Source organism: Gasterosteus aculeatus, chromosome 9 (assembly GCF_964276395.1).
Source record: "Gasterosteus aculeatus chromosome 9, fGasAcu3.hap1.1, whole genome shotgun sequence".
Taxonomy (NCBI): Eukaryota; Metazoa; Chordata; class Actinopteri; order Perciformes; family Gasterosteidae; genus Gasterosteus; species Gasterosteus aculeatus.
This window is the reverse complement of record NC_135696.1, coordinates 18669675-18693749: the sequence shown is the minus strand read 5'-3', so window position 1 is coordinate 18693749 and position 24075 is coordinate 18669675. Positions and strand designations below refer to the sequence as shown.

At 50.1% G+C, this 24075-nt stretch overlaps 1 protein-coding gene across 2 annotated transcripts in view; it reads right to left on the bottom strand.

Moving 5' to 3' along the window:
- LOC120825525 (protein sidekick-1) overlaps positions 1-24075 on the bottom strand; it is an 89751-nt gene that overhangs the window by 54793 nt on the left and 10883 nt on the right. Inside the window, exons 2-9 of one of the 2 annotated variants that reach the window (XM_078109319.1) lie at positions 18355-18381; positions 13895-14000; positions 5767-5942; positions 3155-3238; positions 1506-1700; positions 1110-1226; positions 854-1021; positions 95-197 (exon numbers count right to left, since the gene is read on the bottom strand). In XM_078109319.1, the coding sequence (XP_077965445.1) occupies positions 95-197; positions 854-1021; positions 1110-1226; positions 1506-1700; positions 3155-3238; positions 5767-5942; positions 13895-14000; positions 18355-18381 (976 nt within the window). The remainder of the gene's footprint in view (positions 1-94; positions 198-853; positions 1022-1109; positions 1227-1505; positions 1701-3154; positions 3239-5766; positions 5943-13894; positions 14001-18354; positions 18382-24075) is intronic. The other variant, XM_078109320.1, reaches the window with a different exon arrangement.

The following is a 24075-nucleotide window of genomic DNA, read 5'->3' as shown; positions in this document are numbered from 1 at the left end:
ACAGAGGAGGAATACGTGGACATGTGCTGCACACGGACGCACAGCAATTCATGGACAACGGGGAGAGTAAATATGCACGTGTGCAAAAAGGTACCTGATATTGACTCTGGGGTCGTGTGTTGCATTACAGTCCAGAATAGCAGTGGTTCCTTTGATGACACGCTGGTCGGTTGGAGGCACAGAAATGACTGTACGGGCTGCAACCAGAGAAAGGAGGAGGAGGAGCGGGCTGAAATGAGTTTATTATTATCTTTAAATCACATGACACAGTATACATACACGTGAATGTATGCTGCTCCAGAATAATAAGAACTCAATTATTTGATAACTGTAAACTCTGAGCTCAACAGCACATAAGCAGGGCTGCTCACCGCCAACACACACAGGGAGGCCCACAGTGAGGAATGTGGAAAGCAGCCTATTCGATCATGTTATTCGTGCTTTGTTGGACTCGAAAGAGAAAAAATGAAAAATGGGTGCAATGTAGAGAGCATCCATTAATAACGCTGTTATTTAGGTATTTTTGGGATGTGACCGGGCCCAGGTTTGTGATTAATGTAATTCAACAGCACTTAATCCTAAACTGTCATGATAAATATTTATATATATATTTATGAAATCAGCCAATCGATAAGTTTACCAGCTAATCAATCTTACTCTAACCCGGCCAATCAGATGATTACTTCACCATTACAGCAGCCCACCGCATCAATAACCAATCACACTGCAGTTCTCCACTCTGGGCTAACGTGATTGGACAGCTAAGGATAAATTACTGCTCCAGGTCGGTTTCAGTCTGTTTGGAAAATGCATATTGAGCAGTTTAATGCATTTTAGAGCGCGTGTGTCTTACTCCAGACGGTGAGCGCCGAGGTGGCGTTGATGGTCCCGCCGGAGTTGGAGGCGATGCAGGTGTACTCTCCGGAGTCCTGCAAGTTGACCGGCTGAATCTGCAAACCACCTGACTGCAAGAGCGTGAACCGCGGAACCTGGAAGGAGCCGCTCGCCAAGACCTGTGATCCTGCCGAAAGAAATGAATGAAACAGCCTCGAAGGTGAATGAGCGCCACGAAGCCGTTAAGCACGTCCAGTGGCGAGTGTGCGTTCTACCTTTCCTCCAGGTGATGGCGGGCTTCGGAGCACCATTCGTCTGGCACGTGAACAAGGCCGTGGTCCCATCGGTTACCGTTTGGTCGGAAGGCGTGGACGTAAACGTGGGGTAAACGCCTGAAAGAGACGGGGAAGGAAGAGTGGAGGTTAATGGCAAAGAGGGAAAAGGACAGAACGGGTGAGAGAGAATCACAGTGTTGATCTAAACCCACACGCCTCGTCTTTGATCAGTGGAGGCTTCATTCACAACCTCGAACTACGTGCGTGTGCATAATTGTGGAAGGTGGTGGTGCTGCAGCTCCATGGGGACTTTTAATTGTAACGAGCGTGGCTCTTCTGAGACAAATAAAAAAAAGTTGCCAGCACCAAAAAGGTTGCGTGGATACGTGGACTCACTGGATACGAGCAGTTGTGCGTGTGCCTGAGTTTCTCCGGCAGCGTTGCGAGCGAAGCACTGGAAGATTCCTCCGTCTCCTGGCTGCACCCTGCGCACCGTCAGCCCGGTTGCCGCGGTGACCTTGTAGCGGGGGTTGGCCAGTTTGGAAAGAGGGACCGTGTCCTTGTACCACTCTACTCGGGGCTGGGGCACACCTACACAAGCGGAGGGACACACACAAGGAGGGATGGAGAGGAGGGATTAAAGTCACTTAACAATCCGCTGACCTCAGCGCTGAGTAAACCGCCACACACCGATCTTTCTTCTCCGACTAATGTCCCCCTGTTAATATGCATGTGGGCATATTGACTGCTAATAATATATTGATTGGAGGGTGTGCGTGTAGGGTAAGGGTGGCAGAAGGGGGCCAAAAAACATTCTAAATAAAATATGTGGGCAAAAGCAGCACTTTGCTGGTATCAGCCGACACCTGTCTGACGGACATGCCAGATATGACAGGCACAGGGGCTCATGCAATTATTCTATCTCGACACTGCACACCAGTACGCATGTGTGTATGTGTCTGTGTGTGTGTGTGTGTGTGTGTGTGTGTGTGTGTGTGTGTGTGCGTGCGTTTGAGGTAAGGAGAGATGAATTCCACACTTTCGCTCAATCTGTTGGTGTCAACCTTTGGCGGCCGCCTTGTCTCGCTCACTCTGTCACTCTGCACTCTGCGTGTCGTCCCGTCCTCGCAGCCTCCATCCCTCTCTCTGTACCCTCAGGCCTCGGCTATTTAATTACACTGCCACTGTATCAGATTACTGAGGAGGAACACACTCGCTCAGCTTGTGTGTGAGAGAGGGGGAGTGCACCGTGCCATTTTGAGAGCCGTTTCCACCTGTGCTCACCTGAATGTTTTCATGTTTATCCCTTTAATAAGAGCAACAACGGTGCGACTTTCAGCCTCTGTGTGAGATCTCAGAAGTATATTTTCTCTCTTCAGGAAGCCCACACTCTGATGCACACACAATGAGACCAAACCCCTACATCATGTAACGGTGTGAGGGTTTCATGCATTGAATCGGTTCAGTTCATGGGTGCTGTACTTCTAAGTCCTCATTGGATGGACACGTTGCGTATTGCTTCCCTCTGTAACTGCAGGCTCTCAAAGCGAGATGATGTCAGGTACTACGACAACAAGCAGTATCTGTTGGTTTTTGGCCTTTGAGCTGAAAATGACGCACGTTAAAGACCCACATCTTCAAATGTAAATTGAGTGAAAAGCGATCCCTTTCCAATTCAATCCAAATATCAGAGGAGGGGGACGGAATGACTCCCTTTCAACTTTCAGCCAATTTGAAGCTAATTTGAGGCTGTTCAGGTCAGTAGTTTGTCAAATCAAGTGGGCATCCTCTAAAGTGGTGGTGTTTTACGCCATGCAATATTCCCCGTATGAGTTCCTATCCGTGCACCGCCGCTCAGCTCTGCAAGATGCCCACTTGACATGACTAACTCCGACTGCTGAGGCATTTTGACACAGAACGAGAACTGTGGATTTCGTCGGCCATTCCTCACGCTGGAATCGCTTTAGGAAGAGATCTCCTCACAGCCAGTGGGGACAGGAGAAATTATGACCGCACACACACACACACACACACAGTCAGTGTACCTGTAGCCGTGCAGGGGATCTCCACGTTCCTGTCGAGGTCAGCCAGGATCTTCCTCTTAGGTTGAGCAGTGAGGGAAGGCAGCTCTGCAGGGACACAACGTAAAGCATTCATATACTGAGCACATTCCAAATCAACACAACAGATAAAAGAGCATCTCAAATGCAACAACAAAAACTGACAACACCCCCTGCTGCGGCCAGCACGCTTCAACTACTACCAATAAGCCTTGAAAAAGGGCGTAACAACTTCAATCACAAAGCAGCTTTAAAGGCCAGTCTTGAAGTCAGAATAAAGTTATTTAGCAGAGCAGAGACTTGGAGTGGGAAACTCCACGGCTGAATGAAAATGGAACCCCCTCTCTTGGCCTCTTGAGTGTCTCGAGTGCCATTGCGAAGCGGGACGTCCGTCTATATGCCCCGTGAAATCACGGATTCTTAAGAGTTTCCCGAAGGGGAAACAATCCCCTTTTTAAAGGGCTTAGCTTGGCTGCCAATAAGTGGTCCCTCTAAACGTCTCCACCGGCGTCGCCCTGAAAGCCGACGGCAGCTGACGAGACAAAGCAAGAAGAAAATGTGCCGCGTGGCTTCCATTTCCTTCCAAAAACATTTGTATTATTTAGGGAGAGATATTGACAGAGTAAGCCCAGAGAGGGGGGGGGGGGCGAGGGGGGACGGGCCGGCTAATTTGTTTCCAGTCCTGTTCCCCTGGTAAGTGGCTCCACACAGCAGCAGCACCTGTTCACTGAAAAATGACTTAGAGGAAAATGAAATGTCCAGTGTGTGCGCTAAATAATGAATGTGTATACTGCCTGTCACAAAGACGTAATTCTTCACCGACAAGGAGAAAGCATTTTAATGGAAGTTTCATTTCGTTTCTTTGTGCTTTAATTATAACGTATAACAGTGATGTTTTGACGCTCTCAGCTTCCATTCAAATGCTATTGTACTTCCAAGAAAAAGAAAAAAAAAGGGAAAGAATCTGTTTCCTCCAGCGTTATTTGTCTCCATTTCTCGTAGCTTCATACAATGGATGGGTAAACTGAGGTGGCAATAAGAGAAAAAAAGACTGAATGCAAGTTTGATCAAGCTCCGTGTGTGTGTGTGGACAGCTACACAGCAGACGCCCATGTTGCTTGACTTCAAAGTTCTTCACTGTTTTGTGGCAACTTTCAAACCCACACATGCGCCGCATCGCCCGCCTTTTGCTGTGAAGCGGTGGAATTCGGCGCGATTTTCGACAAGAGAACTTGAAAAGGCCTGCGGTGAACAGAGGAGCGGCAAAACCAGAGATGAATAACAGCCGCGTGGCGGGACGGCGATAACGCAGACGGATTAACCGCCTTCAGTCAGGTGAGTGCGAGGGCCCACGTGCACAAGGACAGCAGGACATATTTGGGGTGTGTGTTTGGGTGTTTGGGTTTAGAGCCGTGAGCTCCCATGAATTCCCTGTTGTCTGCCTGCCAAACTAAGACGGAGCACAACAACAGATTTGGGTTCTTTTTGCACCGGCAGCCGTCTCCACTGTATGCGGTATCATACATATTCCGATTAGTGGATCTGGGCAGAAAAGAAGTGAAATTGAATAATGAACACCTTTGAGGCTGCCTCCTTCTTTCACACACATACGCTATTCTGTTTAGGAATCCCTTTCATTGGATCAGGGTCTGTTGAGCCCATAGCAGGGGAAGGGGATCAGCACCAATGTATTCATCAGTGCCGACTCCTCTGATACACGTAAAGGCAAGCGGACTCTGTCCCTGCCATGCAGGCCCGAGCAGTTTGCTTAATGAAGGAGAGAGAGACAGAAGAAGGTGAAGGATACAAGGAAAGAGGGCACATGAATTGTCGGTGGATGGTTAGCGGGGGAACAGACAGGGAACGAGAGGGATATAAATATTCAGGCAGGTCTTTCCTGACTAGTGAGTTCCACTGCGAGGCGCGTCGCGTGCTCCCCCGCTCCGACAATCACAGGAGATCAAAAAGAAGCTGACGAACTGGGGAGGGAGGGGGAGAGGAAAGTTCCGCCCCATCAATCACGCGCTCGCTGCCTGCGCGTTGTTTTCTATTTACACGGGCGTGCGCGCGGGGCGAGCATCGCGCCGGGGCCGCTCCTGTTTTTCGAGAGCTCTCAGTGTTCTCTTATTGACTGCCGACTCCGGGGAACAAAACTAATTTAGCTGTCGGGCAAACAGGCCTCTGTGTGTGTGTGTGTGTGTGTGTGTGTGCCATGTTGTGACTGTGTGGAGGATCTGCGGGCACACGTGGAGGCATTAAGTACATGGATGTACCCGGTGCTTGTGACTACGGGGCAGTTGGTTGGCGGGCGGGGACCACAGATTTAGCTCGAGTGGTCGTGTGGTTGACAGTCAAGCGGCCCGCGGGGTTCATCGTCATGCTTCCAGGACCAAAGAAGACTAAATCAGAAAATATAAATAAAACAGAACGGAACAGCGGCCGGAGGGAAAATGTGCGAGAAAAGACGAGAGCGAGGTGTAAATAGGAAATTAGGTACACGTTGAGGAAATTAGGGTTGATGGGTAAGGCCAGCCCACGATAATCATGGCCCATCGTGTTGGCCTTGGTGTGTGTGTGTGTGTGTATTCGTTACTTACCCATCACCGTGAGGTGTGCCCTGGCCTCCACAGGTTTGGCAGTGCTGTTGCTAAGCGACGCCTCACAAACATATAACCCGGAGTCTGACGAGTTGGGGGAGGGAATAATGAGCCGACGCCCACCGGCCAGACGACGCCCATCGCGTTTCCATGACACCACGAGGCCGTCGACGGGTCTGAGGGGAGAGGAAGAAAGGAAATAGCAGGAGCCGGGTGATTTGGAGGGAAAGGAAAAGAGTGACAGAAGGCAATTACGACATATTAAATCCATCAGTTTGTGTGTCAATGAGGCAGGAAATGAATGATGACAGTCGGTATATCAGAGCAGTCTGCTCTACTCAGCATGAAGGAGCTTTAGTCAGTGGATGCTGGGGATGGCAAACGTATAGTGACATTTTGCTTTGAGATAAAAAAACATCAAAATAACTTTTTTTTGTGTGGTTGTATTTGTTTAAGACACCATCAATTCAGCATTGTATGCATTCATAAAAGCGCGTAGCAGTTTTGTGGTGGATTTTCACGCAACATTTCAATTGTTATTAATCATGTAATCATATAATCGTATAATTTCCAAAGGCATATTTTACAGCAAACAATAAAAAATGGAATTGTACTTGAATAAAATGATAATCAATAAAGTAACATTAGAAAAAACATTTTAAAAAGGCTATTGCTACAACCTTAAAAATATAACTTTCTTTAATGTTTTAAGAAATAATTGGGTTCTTGGTTTGTAACCATGTTAGTAGGACTCAGTAAACTAACATAAAGGATTCAGATGGAATGACATAAAACAATAAATAAAAGAGGCTGCATGTTAAACATAAACCACTGCGAAAGCGAACAAGTGATATTTCCAAAATACATTAGCTTAACGATCATTAATGTTACATTCTCTTGATTTATTACTATTACACTTTTTATTTCTTGGACCTTCATTGGTTTTAATCGCACTATGAATCACTTTGACACGACATTAGATGGCACTAACAAAGGTCACGTTAAGACACGTGGAGGACAAGCTCATAATTAAGCCACATTGAATGGATGGTACAATATATGGAAAAGTCACACTTTTGGGAAAATAATGCACTCACAGCATACAGCACATCTTATATGGATGCTAATAAGGCGAGTTTGTTAAAAATAATTGAAGACACTAAATAAACATTAGATGTTGGAAGTTTCATAATAAGTTTCTTAAAGTAGGCAACTTGTCTGGTCTGCTTGTGGAGAGGAAGCGGCTCCGTCTCCCAGATACAACTCGAGATATTCAACTGGCGGCTCGGCCAAAGCTCCTGCACACGCTTACTCAGTGGGTCCTGTTTGTGTAACACCCAGACTGGGGATTTTGGCCACAAAGTGATTCCTGTGTATCTTCTGTCAATCACCCTTCTCTCTCGTTTCAGACACCGCCTACCTGTATGCCGCCGCCCCCGTGATTACAAAGCCCCACCCTTATTGATTACACCTGTGTCTCATTCCCCTGTGTATTTAGCCCTTGCCGACACATGGCTCTGTGCCAGTTTGTCTCTTGTCTCCCATGAGCTTACCAGCGATATCCTCCAGTGTGCCTTCCCGTGTTTTGAACCTTTTCTGTCCACCCGTAACCCTTTGCCTGCCGACTTGGATTTATCTGCCTCCTCTGCCTGATTACCCGTGTACCGAACCTCCGCCTGGATTAAAGACAAGAATTGCTTCTAACTACCTCGTGTCAAGTCTGCTTTTGATTCCAGGTCCTTGTGGCCCTAGCCTCCCTGACAGTACAAACTGGCCAACATGGAATCAGCGGACCCAGATTCCCTCCGTCAGGCTGTCGCCTCACAGGGTACCCTCGTGGGGCACCACGACCAACTTCTCCGAGGGATGATGGAGTCTCTTCGAGCTCTTTCTGCGGAGGTGAACCAGCTGGGACAGCAGCTTCGTCAAGCCGCCCCGCAGCCACCCCCCCCAGCCCCAGAGGCGGCTACTCCTCCTTTGCAATCTGCCCGACCCACCTTTTGCTCCCAGGAGCCCAATGTGCCTGCACCGGAGCGCTACGCCGGAGACCTGGGAACATGCAAGTCTTTTTTGATGCAGTGCTCATTAATCTTTGACCAACAGCCTTCGAGATATGTCACTGATAGAGCTAAGGTTGCCTTCATGATGGGCTCCATGACTGGGAGGGCGTTGGCCTGGGCTACCAGCATATGGGAGAGCCAGTCTCCTATACTCTCTTCATATCAGTGCTTCTCAGATGAAATGCGTAGAGTTTTTGATCACCCAGTTAGAGGCAAAGACGTTGCTTCACGCCTACTCTCTCTAAGACAGGGGTCCCGCAGCGTGGCAGAGTTCGCAATCAACTTCAGAACCATAGCTCAAGGGTCCGGGTGGTCCGATGCGTCACTCCAGGGGGTTTTTCTCAGAGGACTTAACAACCCAGTGAGGGAGGAGTTAGCATTGAGGGATGATTCCGAGAGTCTTGAGGCCTTAACCGCCCTTGCTGTAAGGTTAGAGAGCCGCCTAGGTGAGTTCAAGAGAGAGAGACCTAGCCGCCTGTTTAACTCACCAGCCTCCCGCTCACCCCCTCCCCCACCCCCTAGGAGACATGGCACAGGTCTCAACTGGAACTCGCTCCACAGCGATCCCACTACTGACTCACATGCTCGACACCAGACTTCTCCCGATCGCCCCGCACTCCACCACCCAGCCGAGGAACCCATGCAACTCGGGAGGACCAGGTTGACCCCCGAGGAGCGGCAGCGTCGCCTGCGGGACGGTAGATGCATCTACTGTGGCCAGAGGGGCCACCTCATCGCCTCCTGTCCACTAAAAGATCAGGCTCACCAGTGAGGAGGACGTCACTGGTGAGCCGTACCACACTGTCCGTAGGTCCGCCTCGGGTTCTTCCCAGAGTTTCCATCTCCTCTCAAACCGCCTTTCTCAGTCAGAGAGTGCTGGTGGATTCAGGTTCGGACGCCAACCTGATGGACAGCGGATTGGTGCGCAGACTGGGATTAGAGAGGCATCCTCTCCCGAAGCCCCTGGAAGCTAGTGCCCTCGATGGGCGCCTACTCTGTAGGGTCACTCACCACACATCCCCTGTGCAGTTAACCTTCCCGGACCACCACACAGAGACTATTTGCTTCCACGTGTTCCAGTCCTCGCAACACCCCCTCATTCTGGGCTTTCCCTGGCTGTCCCAACACAACCCCCATATGGACTGGTCTTCGGGGACAGTGATTGCATGGAGGAGGGAGTGTTCGACGCGATGCTTTTCCACGACACCGTCTCAAACCACCCCACTATCTGCACCGCAACAGCTGCCGCCATTGGACTCAGACTACCCGGACCTTTCCAGGGTACCGGCATGTTACCACGACCTTAAGGAGGTATTTAATAAGGCCCGAGCCACTTCTCTGCCTCCACATCGGGAGTATGATTGCGCCATTGATCTGCTCCCAGGATCATCTCCTCCCAGAGGGAGAATTTATTCCCAGTCTGCACCTGAGACACAGGCTATGAAGGATTACGTAACCTCCTCGTTGGCGGCGGGCTTAATCAGACCTTCATCATCCCCAGCGGGTGCAGGGGTTTTTTTTGTCAGCAAGAAGGACAAGACACTGCGCCCCTGTATTGATTACAGGGGATTAAACAACATCACAGTCAAGAACAGGTACCCTCTGCCCCTTATTTCGTCAGCATTCGATTTGCTACAAGGGGCCAAGATCTTTACTAAGCTCGACTTGAGAAATGCCTATCATTTGGTCAGGATTAGGGAGGGAGACGAATGGAAGACTGCTTTCAACACTCCCAGGGGGCATTACGAGTATCTGGTGATGCCTTTCGGACTAACTAATGCTCCAGCTGTTTTTCAGGCTCTGGCGAATGACGTCCTCCGAGACCTGCTCAACATTCCTGTGTTCGTATATCTGGATGACATTCTGATCTTCTCCCCCGACGAAGAGACCCACCGGATGCATGTTAGGCAGGTTCTCCAGCGGCTCCTTGACCATCAGCTATTTGTGAAGGCGGAGAAATGTGAGTTTCACGTATCTGCCGTTTCGTTCCTGGGGTTCATTGTGTCGGAGGGCAAAGTGCAGATGGAGCCAGGGAAGGTGGCGGCAGTCACAGGCTGGCCCACTCCCAGCGATCGCAAGGCGGTCCAACGATTTTTGGGTTTCGCCAATTTTTATAGGAGGTTCATTAGGAACTTTAGTTCAGTAGCTGCCCCGCTGCATGCACTAACATCTTCTGTGGTCAAGTTCCAGTGGAACCCTGACGCCGACGCTGCCTTCAAACACCTCAAGAAGGCATTCACCTCGGCCCCGATACTTATCCTCCCCAACCCTAATCAGCAGTTTGTGGTGGAGGTTGACGCCTCAGACGTGGGAGTGGGAGCAATACTTTCCCAAAGATCAGAGAAGGATGACAAGCTGCATCCTTGCGCCTTCCTCTCCCGGAGCCTTTCTCCTGCTGAGAGGAACTACGACATTGGGGACCGGGAACTGCTAGCAGTCAAGGTAGCCCTGGAGGAGTGGCGGCACTGGCTGGAGGGCGCTGAATACCCATTCCTGGTCTGGACAGACCATAAGAACCTGGAGTATCTGAGGACGGCCAAAAGACTAAACCCTCGTCAAGCCAGGTGGGCGCTTTTCTTTAATAGGTTCAACTTTTCCCTGTCTTATCGCCCAGGCTCAAAGAACGCGAAGCCAGACTCTCTTTCCCGGCTTTTTGACCCTGTCTCCCCACCCAACCCACCCTCCTGCATTCTGCCCTTGTCTTGCCTAGTTGGCGCCGTCACCTGGGACATTGAGGAGAAGGTGAGACAGGCTGCCGCAAGCATCTCTGTTCCTAACGGTTGTCCCCCCAGCAGGCTGTTTGTTCCCCCTTCTCTCCGCTCGCAGGTCATCCATTGGGCCCACTGCGCCCGAATCTCCTGCCATCCCGGAGTTCGGAGGACTATGTTTGTTATAAAACAGCGGTTCTGGTGGCCCGCGATGGAGAGGGAGGTAGGAGAGTACGTGTCGGCTTGCCAGGTGTGTGCAAGCTGTAAGGTCCCTCGACGCTCCCCGGTCGGGCTCCTTCGCCCCCTGCCGGTTCCACATCGCCCCTGGTCCAACATCTCGCTGGATTTCGTCACAGGGCTTCCCCGGTCCGAGGGCAACACCACCGTCCTCACGGTGGTCGACCGGTTCTCTAAGATGGTCCATTTCATTCCCCTGCCTAAGCTGCCCTCCGCCAAGGGAACCGCGGAGGCGGTGCTCTCTCACGTTTTTCGTCTCCATGGTTTCCCTGCAGATGTGGTGTCTGATCGGGGCCCCCAGTTCGTGTCCAAGTTTTGGAAAGAGTTCTGCAGCCTCTTAGGAGCAACGGTCAGTCTATCTTCTGGCTATCACCCGGAATCCAATGGGCAGACTGAGCGTCTGAACCAGGAGCTGGAGACGGGCCTTCGCTGTTTGGTTTCCAAAGACCCAACCTCCTGGTGCAAGAACCTCATCTGGATTGAGTATGCGCACAACACACTCCCTTCTTCGTCTTCGGGCCTCTCCCCGTTCCAGTGTGCCTATGGCTATCAGCCACCCCTGTTTCCTGCCCTAGAGAGGGAGTCCAGGGTGCCCTCGGCGCTGGCCATGGTCCGGCGTTGCCGCCGCACCTGGGACCGAGCCCGCCAGGCCCTCCTCAAGAGCGCTGCACGGTCGAAGAGGATGGCGGATCGACGACGGACCCCAGCCCCTAACTATCGGGTCGGCCAGAGAGTGTGGTTATCTACGCGCGACCTGCCCATTCGTGTGGAGTCCCGCAAGTTGGCGCCAAGGTTCGTTGGCCCCTTCCCCATCTCTAAGGTGATCAACCCTGCGGCCATGAGGCTTAAAATCCCTAGACCTATGAGAGTGCATCCCACTTTTCATGTAGCCCGGTTAAAGCCAGCCATGGAGAGCCACTTGGTCCCTGCCACCAAAGCCCCACCACCCCCCAGACTCATTGATGGCGGACCAACCTACACCGTCAAGCGGCTCTTGGCAGTCCGACGCCGCGGTCGGGGCCTCCAGTATCTGGTAGATTGGGAGGGATACGGGCCAGAGGAGAGGTCGTGGGAGCCAGCTCGCAACATCTTGGGGCCTAACCTCGTCAGGGACTTCCACCTGAAGTTCCCTGATGAGCCTGGGCCGTCTGGTGCCGGCCTTAGGAGGGGGGGTACTGTAACACCCAGACTGGGGATTTTGGCCACAAAGTGATTCCTGTGTATCTTCTGTCAATCACCCTTCTCTCTCGTTTCAGACACCGCCTACCTGTATGCCGCCGCCCCCGTGATTACAAAGCCCCACCCTTATTGATTACACCTGTGTCTCATTCCCCTGTGTATTTAGCCCTTGCCGACACATGGCTCTGTGCCAGTTTGTCTCTTGTCTCCCATGAGCTTACCAGCGATATCCTCCAGTGTGCCTTCCCGTGTTTTGAACCTTTTCTGTCCACCCGTAACCCTTTGCCTGCCGACTTGGATTTATCTGCCTCCTCTGCCTGATTACCCGTGTACCGAACCTCCGCCTGGATTAAAGACAAGAATTGCTTCTAACTACCTCGTGTCAAGTCTGCTTTTGATTCCAGGTCCTTGTGGCCCTAGCCTCCCTGACAGTTTGCAACCAAAGAGCCCAAAATGTACCCAAAGACAGAAAAGCAGGTTTTGACAGCCCTTCATATTAGATCTATTGGCACAGCTTGTTTTCATCACACTCCTAATTATTTGAGCACTCCAGCAGGACTGCGTTGGTGCGTGTGACTGATAAAAGGTTTAATGGATGTGGATAGAAGATGCTTTTAGACTCTTGATTTCACTGATCATACTCCATCCCAAACTTCAATGAAACGGTTTCTCTCTCTCTCTCCGTTCTCCCCTGGGTGCAGCGTGGTCCCTCTGCAAGGAGCATCTCTGAGTGGATACTCATTTCACAAACGGTGCCTGTAGTGTGGCTTGTTTCTGGCAGAAGTCTCTGAGTTAATGTTTCTACCGTCGTAATACCGGTAGGACTTGGTAGCAAGGTACAGATGACACGATGTACATGTGTCCGACCGTAGCCAAGGATAAGCTAAAACTGTATTTTGTATGTATGGAATTGTGTCTCGCATCACACATTTGTCATTATTTACACGGTGGAAATAGATCCTGCTGCTGCGGTGACTGCCCGTCTTCTATTATGTGTAACATGGTTTCTTCACTTTTCACACGCGTCCCCGGAGTGCAGTGGTCAAGACACAATATGGCGAAAATAGCCTGCGATGAAACTAAGCACGGCATGTGAGCTGAGCATCATCTGACGATCCAGGCTCGCGGTGGCTCGGTCCGCTCCAAAGCAGCCTCACTTTTCTTTTTAATTAACCTTGGGACTTTTATGAGGGCGAATTACAACACGTTAAATATTTATAGCCTTCTCCTTATGTGTAAACGGTGGCTTCGCAACCAATCCGCCGGCATCAATGGAGTCAGTGTGCGGTCGGGGCCGCTGTGGTACTGCAGGAGTCGGACTGTGTGTAGCTACTCTGCCGGCTGCGTGTTTGCTACGTACAAATAGGGTGGAGAAGCGTTGTCGAGGAGTGTTCCTTTGGTCTCGAGAGGGGAGCCCACCCACAATCGCTTGTTTAGAGGGAACAAAACGAACGTCTGCGCGCCGAGTTCAGAACAAACACCGCGTTGTTTAACATGAAGCGCACGTAAGCCGGCGCTCAGATGCCTTTTTACTCATAAGGGACACAGAGGGGGGAGGGGGGGGGGGGGGGGGGAGCACGGCGCTCCCCTGAGAGATGAGTGCACTTGTCATCGCTCCCAAGAAAAACCTTCCCCTCAAATAGAACGCGACGCCGCCTTCTGTGTCAGCGTGGATCTCTCTGCCGATGTCACACAGGACTTTGATCCAACTTCTGTTTCAGTTAACTTGGTGCTGGGCTGAGTGTGTGTGTGTGTGTGTGTCTATACACAAAACACTGGGGGAGAGACTTGCTGAGCTACAGGTTTAGAGAGTGTCCTCTAATTGCTTTGGAAGCAAAGCAGCGCTGTCTAGTAAGAAAGGAATTGTTTGTGCATCTGTGTGTGTTTGTGTGTGTGTGTGTGTGTGTGTGTGTGTGTGTGTGTGTGTGCATAAAATACATTTACCTGGCATTAGCGATGCACTCCAGTGTTGCCTCGCTGCTGCCCGCCACCACCGTTTTGTTTTTGGGTCCGATCACAATCGCCGGAGCCACGAGTTCCGACTCCGGATCTGTGAGCGAGAGAAAGAGAGAGAGAGAGTTTACTGTCACACAGCTGCATGATGACACAAAGTCTCACACTCACTCTCGTGACAGTGTTCTTGGTTTTGTTCGACGTTACCATCTATTACTGTAATATTTATGTATAATTGAATCGTGTTTTAAGACTTTCTGACTCTAGTCTTCACTTAATGAGGATAAAAGGGCCACGGAGCGGATGGGCCGCGCTGCCGGCGTCTCGCAGCCGTCTGTGGGTCAGCACAATGCAGCTCTGCCATTTCTCTCTTTTGTAAACGCGTTTGATGAGAAGAAAAGTTGTCACAATGAAACAATGCAGTGTGATAATAAAAGCCATGTATTTGGCCCACGCAGATAGACGTGACACTTAAAATGCATTACAGAGGATTTTAGAAAGGTGCGCAGAAATTAACGAAGAAATTTAGAAAATGACAAAAAATAGAAACCAATGTTGAAAATGAGTGTTGAGCCTCGAGAGGACGTAAGAGTGACAGACAGCGTTTGTCAGACTGACACAAAAGACAAATGAAACATTTATTTCCACTTCTTCCACACAAACCATTGTCTTCTACTCCAGACATATTTTTAATGGTACGCACACGCACACAATCCTCACTTATAAACAACATCAGTCTCAGTCAAGGCGTCAGTGTGAGACACATTACCATACGGCCCATAACGATGTATAGGAGACGTGGTGGTGTGTGCGTGTGTTACAATGATAGTGTGCTGAGACTAGAGTACATGGCTGTGAGTATACAAACAGCGATTTACGCCCTAAAAGTACGGTGGTGTGTGTGTGTGTGTGTGTGTGTGTGTGTGTGCAGGATTGGGATTCTGTGTGTGTGTGAGTATGATTTATAGTGGGTATACCCACTCACTGCTTCTCAAAGGACACTCGAGGATTGTTATCAGTTGGAACAAATCGGCTCAGCGACGCAGTATAAGACAGTAGAATAAGAAACGAGGCAAGAAGCCTTTGTGTTACTCGTACACGTGTGGACATTCTTCGGCTTCCCGTGGATCGGCTGGAACACCGATGAATAAGGGAGGAGTAAGGACTACAAATGAACAGGCCAGGTCTGAAAGGGGTGGGGGAGGGGGGGTCGGGGTGTGAGGAGGGGAGGCAGGGGGAGGCGAGGAGGAGCTTTGATCTCCCCTTTGATGGGAAAGAGGAAAAGGTGGTAATTAACTCGCCGCTTTTTATTCCTCCCCCTCATTCTTTTTTTCTCCATCATTTTCTCCCCCCCCCCCCCTCCCCTATCAGAGAGGAAGAGCTTAAAAGCCATATCCCCTCCCCCCCGTCACATGACATAAGACACGCGGAAACATGAAGATAACACACGCGCGCACTCCACTGTCCTGACACTGACACTGGCTGAGGCCTCCAACTTGAGGAGGAGGGCGGGAAGAGAAGAGAAGTGGCGGGAAGCAGCAGCGGATACATGGGGGCCGTCCAGTAACGAGCGGAGGGGAAAACGTGACCCCGACCTGTTTAACTCGAAGGAACTCCGGTGTCAGTCTGCCGGGGGCCGGGGAGCTTCTTGACCCTGGAGCGACAGACACGACGGTAGAAGTAGAGGAGAAAGCTGGATGCCGTATGGTTGTGTGTTCCGTGCCTTTCTTTTCTCTCTGAACAGGCTCTTTATCCGGGAGATCCATATCATTTCAATTCATATTCCCCCATCTCCTCCTAAATGAATCTCCCTCGACCTAACCAAGGCTTGATATCCAAACTGGAATGTGAGTGTGTGGCTCCACATGTTGAATCTAACTCTATTGGGTTCTCCGTTTAGCAAACGAGAAGCAACATGGGTCGGAGAGAGAGCGAAGGAGCGAAGGAGGGTTGTAGTACAATGAAGCAATATCACAACAATATGTTGGAGCGGAAAAGCTTCATAAAAGAGAAGAACAAAAAAATAAAAAATCAATCAAATGAGATGGCGGTGGGGGTCTAAAGCCTACATTGGGTGTGTGTGTGCGAGCGTGAGCACGGATGCGGGTGTCACCAGGGAGGAACTGACGCGCTGCAACGTTACAATCCCCCCCTCAGTGCAATCATCTTTGATTGACAGCTAAGTACTGGGGAGGTGACACAGCTGTGTGAGGAAGTGCGTGTGCGTGCACGCGCGTGTATGCGTGATATTCGGATGGAAGCAGAAACCTCCTAAATTAAATCAAAGAAGGGAATGATAAAAAAAAGCAGGGCTGATTAAAAGGATTGGTGCAGCTTCAGGGCAGAACAGATATAAAGATGGATAAATAGAGAGAGAGAGAGAGATGAAAGGCTATTCCATCCGCAGATTACAACGTAATCCCCTCAAATGGATTCTCTCAGATTACAGCTTGTTCTCCTATTAAATCTGTCAGTCACTTCACACTCCCTATTGTGTCAGTCGGTGTGCGTGTGTGTGTGTGATATTTCTATTTCTGATTTCTATAAACTGAGTGTTTTAGCCTTTCAAACTAAACTGTGTAGCAACCTGGAGAGCGAGGGACTAGCAGAGGGGCGAACATGCACCTACGCACACACACACACACACACACACACATACACACACAACTCATATACAAAGAGAAGGCTGGAGTTAGCTGACTGTGTATTAATAGAGACGTCATATACTCTGCAGGGTGCAAAGCCACCCAACACAAATCACACAGCAGAAAGAGAGGAAGAGTTAGAGAGAAGGAGGGAAGGAGAGAAGGAGAGAGGGCGAGCGTTAAGGAAGGAAAGGAGACACTTGAAATGATTGCTTGAAGGAGCTGCACAGCATTCAGCAGAAGAAACCATTGAGGGTAAACATATAGTTAATAAAAAGGAGAAGTGACTATTTGCTGATCTGTCTTGAGAATACTGCATGTGTGTGTGTGTGTGTGTGTTTGTGCGAGAGAGAGCGAGGTGAGTGTTTGTGCGTGTCACTGCACTCATTAATGCTGCATGCTGACAGCTAAGTGTCACCGTCTGACTACACTTGCTTTAGAATGCCAATATGAAACCACAAGCAAAGACACGCCGCGCGCACACACACACACACACACACACACAGATAAAACAGCACCACACCAAGAGTAGGAGATCCCCGCCCCACGGGGGAGACTGACACAGACTATGGGAACCAGTGAGAGGGCCGAGAAAGATGCCCGATTTGAAATATTCATCTCTTCCTTCAGCTGCCAAATCCTCCATCTCTCCCTGTCATCGTGCCACGTCAGTGACGGAGGGCGGAGACGGGGAGACGCTGGAGAAAGTAGGAACACGCAGCATCTGTGTGGCGCCACGTGGGTTAAGCTCTGGGGAGCGCTCAGTGATTATTTGATTCATTTCGAGCATTATATATCAGTTGTTGTTTTTTTTGGGGGGGGGGGTCGTCTGACAAAACCCACATATTGACGTAACGGGGGAACGTTTCATCACCTCTACGCCGGAATAAGGGCATGCGCGATGGATTCATGCTCGCAAGTGTGTTTTGGTAAAGTGAAGAAAACAAAAACTCAACTATTTTTATCCCCCATCAACAAACGACAGCGGCTCCTGGGATTAATCAATCTGGGGAAAACAAAAAAGTGCTCAAGCGTCCACAGAGAGTTGCCCTAAAAAAGAACTTTGTCACAACTGCAGCGATGACAGTTGGTGTCCATGAAGGAACATTACAGCCGGGCTCCAGCACAACGGCATTGGGTTTGGTTACTAAGGAGACGGACAGAAGGGGACGACGGCCTACAGAAGAGCGGGAAACAAGTTTATAGACATTTTGTTGTTTTATATTCACTGGGGCTCGTGACAGGATTTAAATAATTACGTTTATTACGTCGGACCACAAAGCTTTATGAATGAATAAATGAAAATATAATTTATTTGAACTAATGGGTTTGCCGTAGTATTGCAGACGGAGGCACTGTGCACTGTTTCATTCTGGGGTATTGGAGCAAAACGTTTGTAACTGAAGGCCAGTTGGTTCATTCTGTGGTGGAAACAAAACCACTAACTTGGTTTCTGAGAAATTGGTTTGTATAATTGGATCACGATATAATTCCCATGAAAGACATTGTATCATCACACTGCATTATTTATACCTGTGGGCCGCTGGATGTTTTTTTTTTCTCGCCGGCAAAGAGGCGGAAGCGGTGAAGCTACGGCGGTGGAACATCACCCCGGCTGCCAATATGACACGCGGCTGAGCACTTAGCTGAGCGACCCTCAGCTCTGACCTCGTGGGAGGGGGGGGGCGGGGGGGTGGGGGAGTGGGGGGGGGTGAAGGGTCACAGCAATGTTTGTCTCTCCTTCAGCAGAAACAGCCAGAGCGAAGGAGACGGGGAAGATAATGTAAATGTTAATGGGCTCTTTACCTGTTGACCCGCGGTTCTTCTTGCCAACTGTCCATCAGCCAGAGAGAGCGGCACGGAGAGAAGTGGGACGAGAGGGGAGACGGGGGAGATATGTCATTTCGATTTAAAGCGTTGCTTCGGGTCGCAGCATAAAGACACATTTAGCGAACACACGGGCAGAATCGAACACAGGGTTGGAGGAGTCAGCGGCCCAGCTGCAGGAAAACGGACACTCTTCTGAGGAGGAGGAGGAGGAAAAAGCAAATAGACACAGAGAGCAAGCTACGGAGGCGAGGGAGGAAGAGAGCTCGGCGCGTTATCACAGAGTCCAGAGGAAGACGAGCTGCTCGCAGCACATCCATCAGCTGCCAGCTGCCGAATTTTGTCTCGCTGATTCACTATTTTCTTCTCCCCCTTTATCTCCCCCCTTCCTCTGCCTTCCTCCCTGTATCTGTCAGAAGGCTGAAGGTGGCTCGACTGTAGGCTGCGAGGAAACGACGGCATTGGCGTTCCACGAGCAGGAGATCCAGTACACCACCCTGCAGCGCTCACACACTCACCCAACAACACCGGCTGTGTGTTTGTGTGAAACCCAGATCCCAGTTGTGAGACGATGCTCTTCATTCCTAAACGGGGATCAGACAGGTGGCGCCACTTGTGTCCCAACACTGGAGGTTCCGGTTAAAACTAAGTCCATAAACCCGAATCATTGATGAATAAATAAGAGGGAATCGATGTGAGGCGATCCACTGTCGGGAGGGCTCGCTTGGACCGGGGCCGGACACACTTGGCTGCGAGGACGCTGACGCACAGTTCAAGGCACACCGCCCAGACTGATGTACACCGCCGTCACCGCCGCCAGGCAGCGGCGTCAGGAGGACTAAAATTGTGTGGGTCTAAAAGGGGGCCAGCGCGCACACACACACACACACCTGCCCAGTGACACGCAAACAGAAAGGCTTCGGTCTGGGGGGCACGCCGTCCCGTGTGGGTATTCAAATGACGAGTCGCACAGGGTCATCGTCAGTTCCGAGCAGGAACAACGGGGACATCGCGGGACATCGCGGCGAAGCATCCGGCGCTCGTGGAGCCGGATCCCCTCGACACAGTTTGCAGCAACCTTCCCTTCCGTCGCTGTGTGAAGGCGGCGTTTGTCGTCCTGATTAATGTGTTCATTGATGTGCACTTTGCCGCAGAGAGAACTGCTTTAGTGCGGCCGGATGATGATGCTTTCCTCTTCCAACTCTCCATATCCATGTAGAATATGAGTGGAGAGAACAATGAGCTTGTCATGCACATGAAATACAATCACGGATTTCAAAAAGAAAGAAAAACTTTTTTTTTAAAGAGTCTAAAAGAAATGTTCCAGTAAATCACCCAGAAAGTGCGACTATTGAATTACTCTTAAAATCAGGTGGTTGTGTAATCTTCAGGCGGTATTTAAAGCAGGAGCAGTGACCATCTGACCTTCAGCCTCCGACCTGCACCTGGACTCACCTCTGTGGACAGCAAGGGGCTCCCTGATGAAGCCTTCCAAGTCATGAGTGAGAGCCTAAAATAAACTGGCAGGCCGTGCACGGGGGCCAGAACAGGGGCGCCGAGGCCGGTAAATAAAGTGCTGCACCGGGCCAGCGGTTAGGAAATAAGAGCATGAATTATGGATGCACCGATTCATCTTTTCCTAGTCCTCTAAACAAAGGTGCATGAAGGTAGGGTTTGGTTTCACCGCAGACTCTTGCAGGAAGGGCGGACTGGTAGGATTAGGGTGTTAAGAAACACTGTATATATGTAATTTATGTATATATGTACTGCAGTGAGCTCTCCGTCCAGCGATCTGGAGCACTAATAGTTTGAGATTTGTTAGAGTAAGAATGGGAGACGGTCCTGTAATTTTTACGACACATGGTTTACTTTTTCTAAATTAATTTCAAAAGACAATTTGCTAAAATGCTGTCGATTATAATTTTTAGAGAGTAAGACAATTAATTTGTGGAAAATAAATCTGAACAGGTCCAACTATAATTTGGTTATATTTGAATCTGAATTTCTTGAATAATATTCTGTGTTACTAGGAGATAGGTAAGCTAGGTAAGACGATGTCTTCTGACTCAGAAACCTTCCCTGACATCTGCTCCCTCACCTCAGCCGCGCTCTCGGCGTGTCCAGCTGGCTCCGTTCCGCCGGTTTGACCGAGCTACGTGCCTGTTACTGGATCCCCAAAGCAGGCCACTTCTCAGTGTCTCGGTTGATATGCGGTGATGTGCTTAAAACACAGTTGGAGGGGATGTGAGAGTAGTGTGCCTCAGTGTGTCTCAGCCTCGAGTGTGATTTGTATTCATGGATTCACCACTGGGGCCCTCGGGTGCCTGAAGGGCCTGGGCACCATCGGGTCAGCGTGTCCTCTGTTGGGTGGCTGTGTGTGTTTGCGTGTGTGTACAACGGGGCATGAGTACAGTACATGTGTGTTGTGTCTGCTTTTCCGCTGCTGCTGTGTGTGTGTGATATCTCCCCTTGTTACCGTCCCAGCTGACTCACCTATTTGCTGCAGCATCCCCAAAAGCTCCATGACCCCCCCCCCCCCCCCCCCCCCCCACCTCTCGACACAGAACCGGCCCCCGCCGGGTCTTACCTCTGCTTCCTTTTCCATCTACATACGACCAGACACCCTTTTGCCCTTGGTGACAATCTATTCTCCCGCTTAGCCTCGCTTCGTCCTCCTCATCCCCTGTCACACCTCCCCAAGCCAAAGGATACTTTTCCATTTTCTCTACACATTTGTGTCTTTTCTTTTTCTCTCCCGGTGGTTTTAAGCCACGAATTCAACCCCCCCCCACCCCCCCCAGAACCTCCCACCATCCCAATTTACGCTGTCAATCTCACTCTCACTCTCCCTCTGTTGCCTCATCTTGGCCTAAAAACACACGCACACACACACCTATTTGAAATTCACATCAATGGCCGTACAAACGCTCCAATTTCCAATACTGACATATTCATGGGGAGAAAAACAAGGAGGCACGGACCCCCGTCAGCACGCACACAGCTGCGTTTTGGGAAAATAACAAGCTGGATGGAGAGTCGACCTCAGACCTCGGAGAGACTCCTGGCGGACCCGGGTGCTAATACTTTGTAGTCTGTACTGTTCCTGTGGTTTCACCCAGCAGTCTGCCTCGCTTTGTGGAAAACGAGCAGAATTTAGGGGGGCTATCATTTATACACAGCGTATGAACAGCACCGAGCAGGGCTACGTGGCACGTCTCAGCTTCTCCACGATCCCTCCGGTTGCTCACATTCTCCTTCTCTCCCTAAATGTGGACTCCGGGAAGGTTACGTCTGCCTGCTGTCTGCCTGTCTGGAGCAAAAACACCAGCACCGGCTGACCTTTCCAATTTACCATGTCAATCACGCACGCACACAAGGAGCCGGGCTGCACGGCCCAGTCTTCCATACAGATGCAGGTAACAGTTGGTGTCAATCATCCTTGTTTAGAATCCCAAATGTCACCAGGTTTGCACATTCTCTTTGCTCGCTGTCAGGGAGAAGAAAAAAAAGGTTAGCTTATTCCTGCCTTTCTTCCCCCTCTGCCTTTTTCTCTCCATCATTTGTACTCTCCTCTCACCGCCTCGCTCTAGACTTTCGTGGTTTGTTTGTGCTTTAACAGATGCCTGCACTCGAGATAAAAAAACAACAACAAAAAAAGACAATCTATTGTTAAACATTACCTCTCATCACCTCAGAGTCAAACAAAGAGCACAGCGAATGAAAGAGAGCCGGGGAAATTGATAAAATAAAACTACAAGGGAAATGTAGAAACCAAAGAAAACACGAGTGCCATGTTTCATTACGTGGCCGCCTCAATGGGAAAGACATGTAAATGTTCTATTCCTAATGATGGGCCTGATGATGGCGGGGGAAAAAAAGGAGGGATAATTTCCGATTCAACAGAAGAGTGCTGCTTTCGCGAGTTTGCGCCTCTGATAACAGACAAGAGAGGCAAACACAGGAAGCCTCTGATCTTGCAGAAATATTAAAGAGAGCGAGAGAGAGACAGAGAGAGGACGTGAGGGATGAAAGACACGGGGGGGGGGGGGGGACGTGAGAAAGTTGCAGCGAACAGGCAAAGCTTTAAAGGGAAGGATTGTGGTGCTGCTGTGTAACTACCACCTGCGGCTGAAACAGCAGATGGAGAAGAGACCAGCAGAGACAAGGAAGAGGAGATGCATCAATACTAAATCAGGCTGTTTCTTCTTTCTCTATCCAGTGTGCTGCGGGGTTCTTCTCACCCTCCTCCTTCACTGTCACAACTTCTTTGTCTTTCTCTCCCCCCTGCGAGCCCAGCGACAGATCACCGAAGTCACGGTTCGGGGTCTCCGGACCGGATATGCAGGGAAAACACTACATTAAAGTACCGTTTTGTCATAGCATTCATCTGAAGTGGTGGTAGGGATCACGGATCAACCACCGCTCCACCCTGTCACTTTAAGTACTCGGCCTGAGAGACCCTCAGCTTAAGTAAACAAGCATCCCATTTAAGAGGAGGACCTGGAAACAAGTGTTTCTGTGCTGCTCCCCGCGGGCCTGCTGCCGTCGACACGGTGCATTCACTTACCCGGCAGCGTGGTTCGGGAGGAATGTGACGGATCGATGGAGGGCAACATGTCCCGGTGTCTCCTTGGGCTCCTCCTCAGGTCATACCTCCACAAACGTCTTTGGAGAGAATACCCTGTGGGAAACTTCCCTCGAAGAGAGCCACATTATATGTTTGTTTTTTTTAGGCCCGGCCCTCTGCGCTGTGAGACACATCCCTGGACAACTGATTGCAAGCCAACATAAGGCTAATATCTAATCTTTACCTCAGACCCGCTTTCCAAAATTGACATTTCACCATCGGTTTCACTGCTGCAGCGCAGGCGCGTTGTGGTTTGTCCTTGCAGCTAGAAAGAGGCGAGCACATATTGAATGTTTGAGACTGAAACTCAATCCCTGAGTTCGCCTTGCTATTCTTATCTGAAATTTAAAGGAAACAAGGGGCAAGGGGGGGGAAACTAAGTGAAGACATCACCAGTCGCCTTAGTCAAACCATTGTTAGAATCTGATCAACAGAAGCACTGTGGCCCAAGCAATTACTCTATAAAACGTCAGACAATACAGTCCCCTCCAGCTATTATATTTTTGTTGGACCAATTGTCCAAAACACCCAAATGACCAATTTATAATGCTAACATCCAGAAGGAATCCTCCCACTAGAGGCCGGGACGCTGACACCAATTACATGCTGTAATACAGGAAAGAGAAACAAAGAAGCCAATCATTTGATAATTATCAAAATGTCCATCTCGCTGTTCCTGTTGACCTGAATGTGACGCTCATCTCGTTTGAGAATAAACTAATAGCCTGCAAACAAAAGCTCCCGTCCACACGGACTGACTCAGCGTATAAGGGGAGGTGCGCGCGGTCGCGTCTTTGTGTCTATGAATATATGTAAAGCCATCGCTCATGTGGGCAAGAGCAGTTAGGTTCCGTGTCAGAATAACGGCTTTGCGGATTAAGTGGCTCGGAGATTGATTGGTCGGGCCTGGCGGTAACAGATTCATTAGAACAGTGATAGATCAGTGAGATCTGGCTGCAGCTGTTCCGCCTGACTCCGGACAGCCCGGCCTGGTAATGGACATCATCCGTCTGTCTGCGGATCACAATGTAACTGCACGCTGCTGTGGGTGTGTGTGTGTGCGTGTGTCGTAC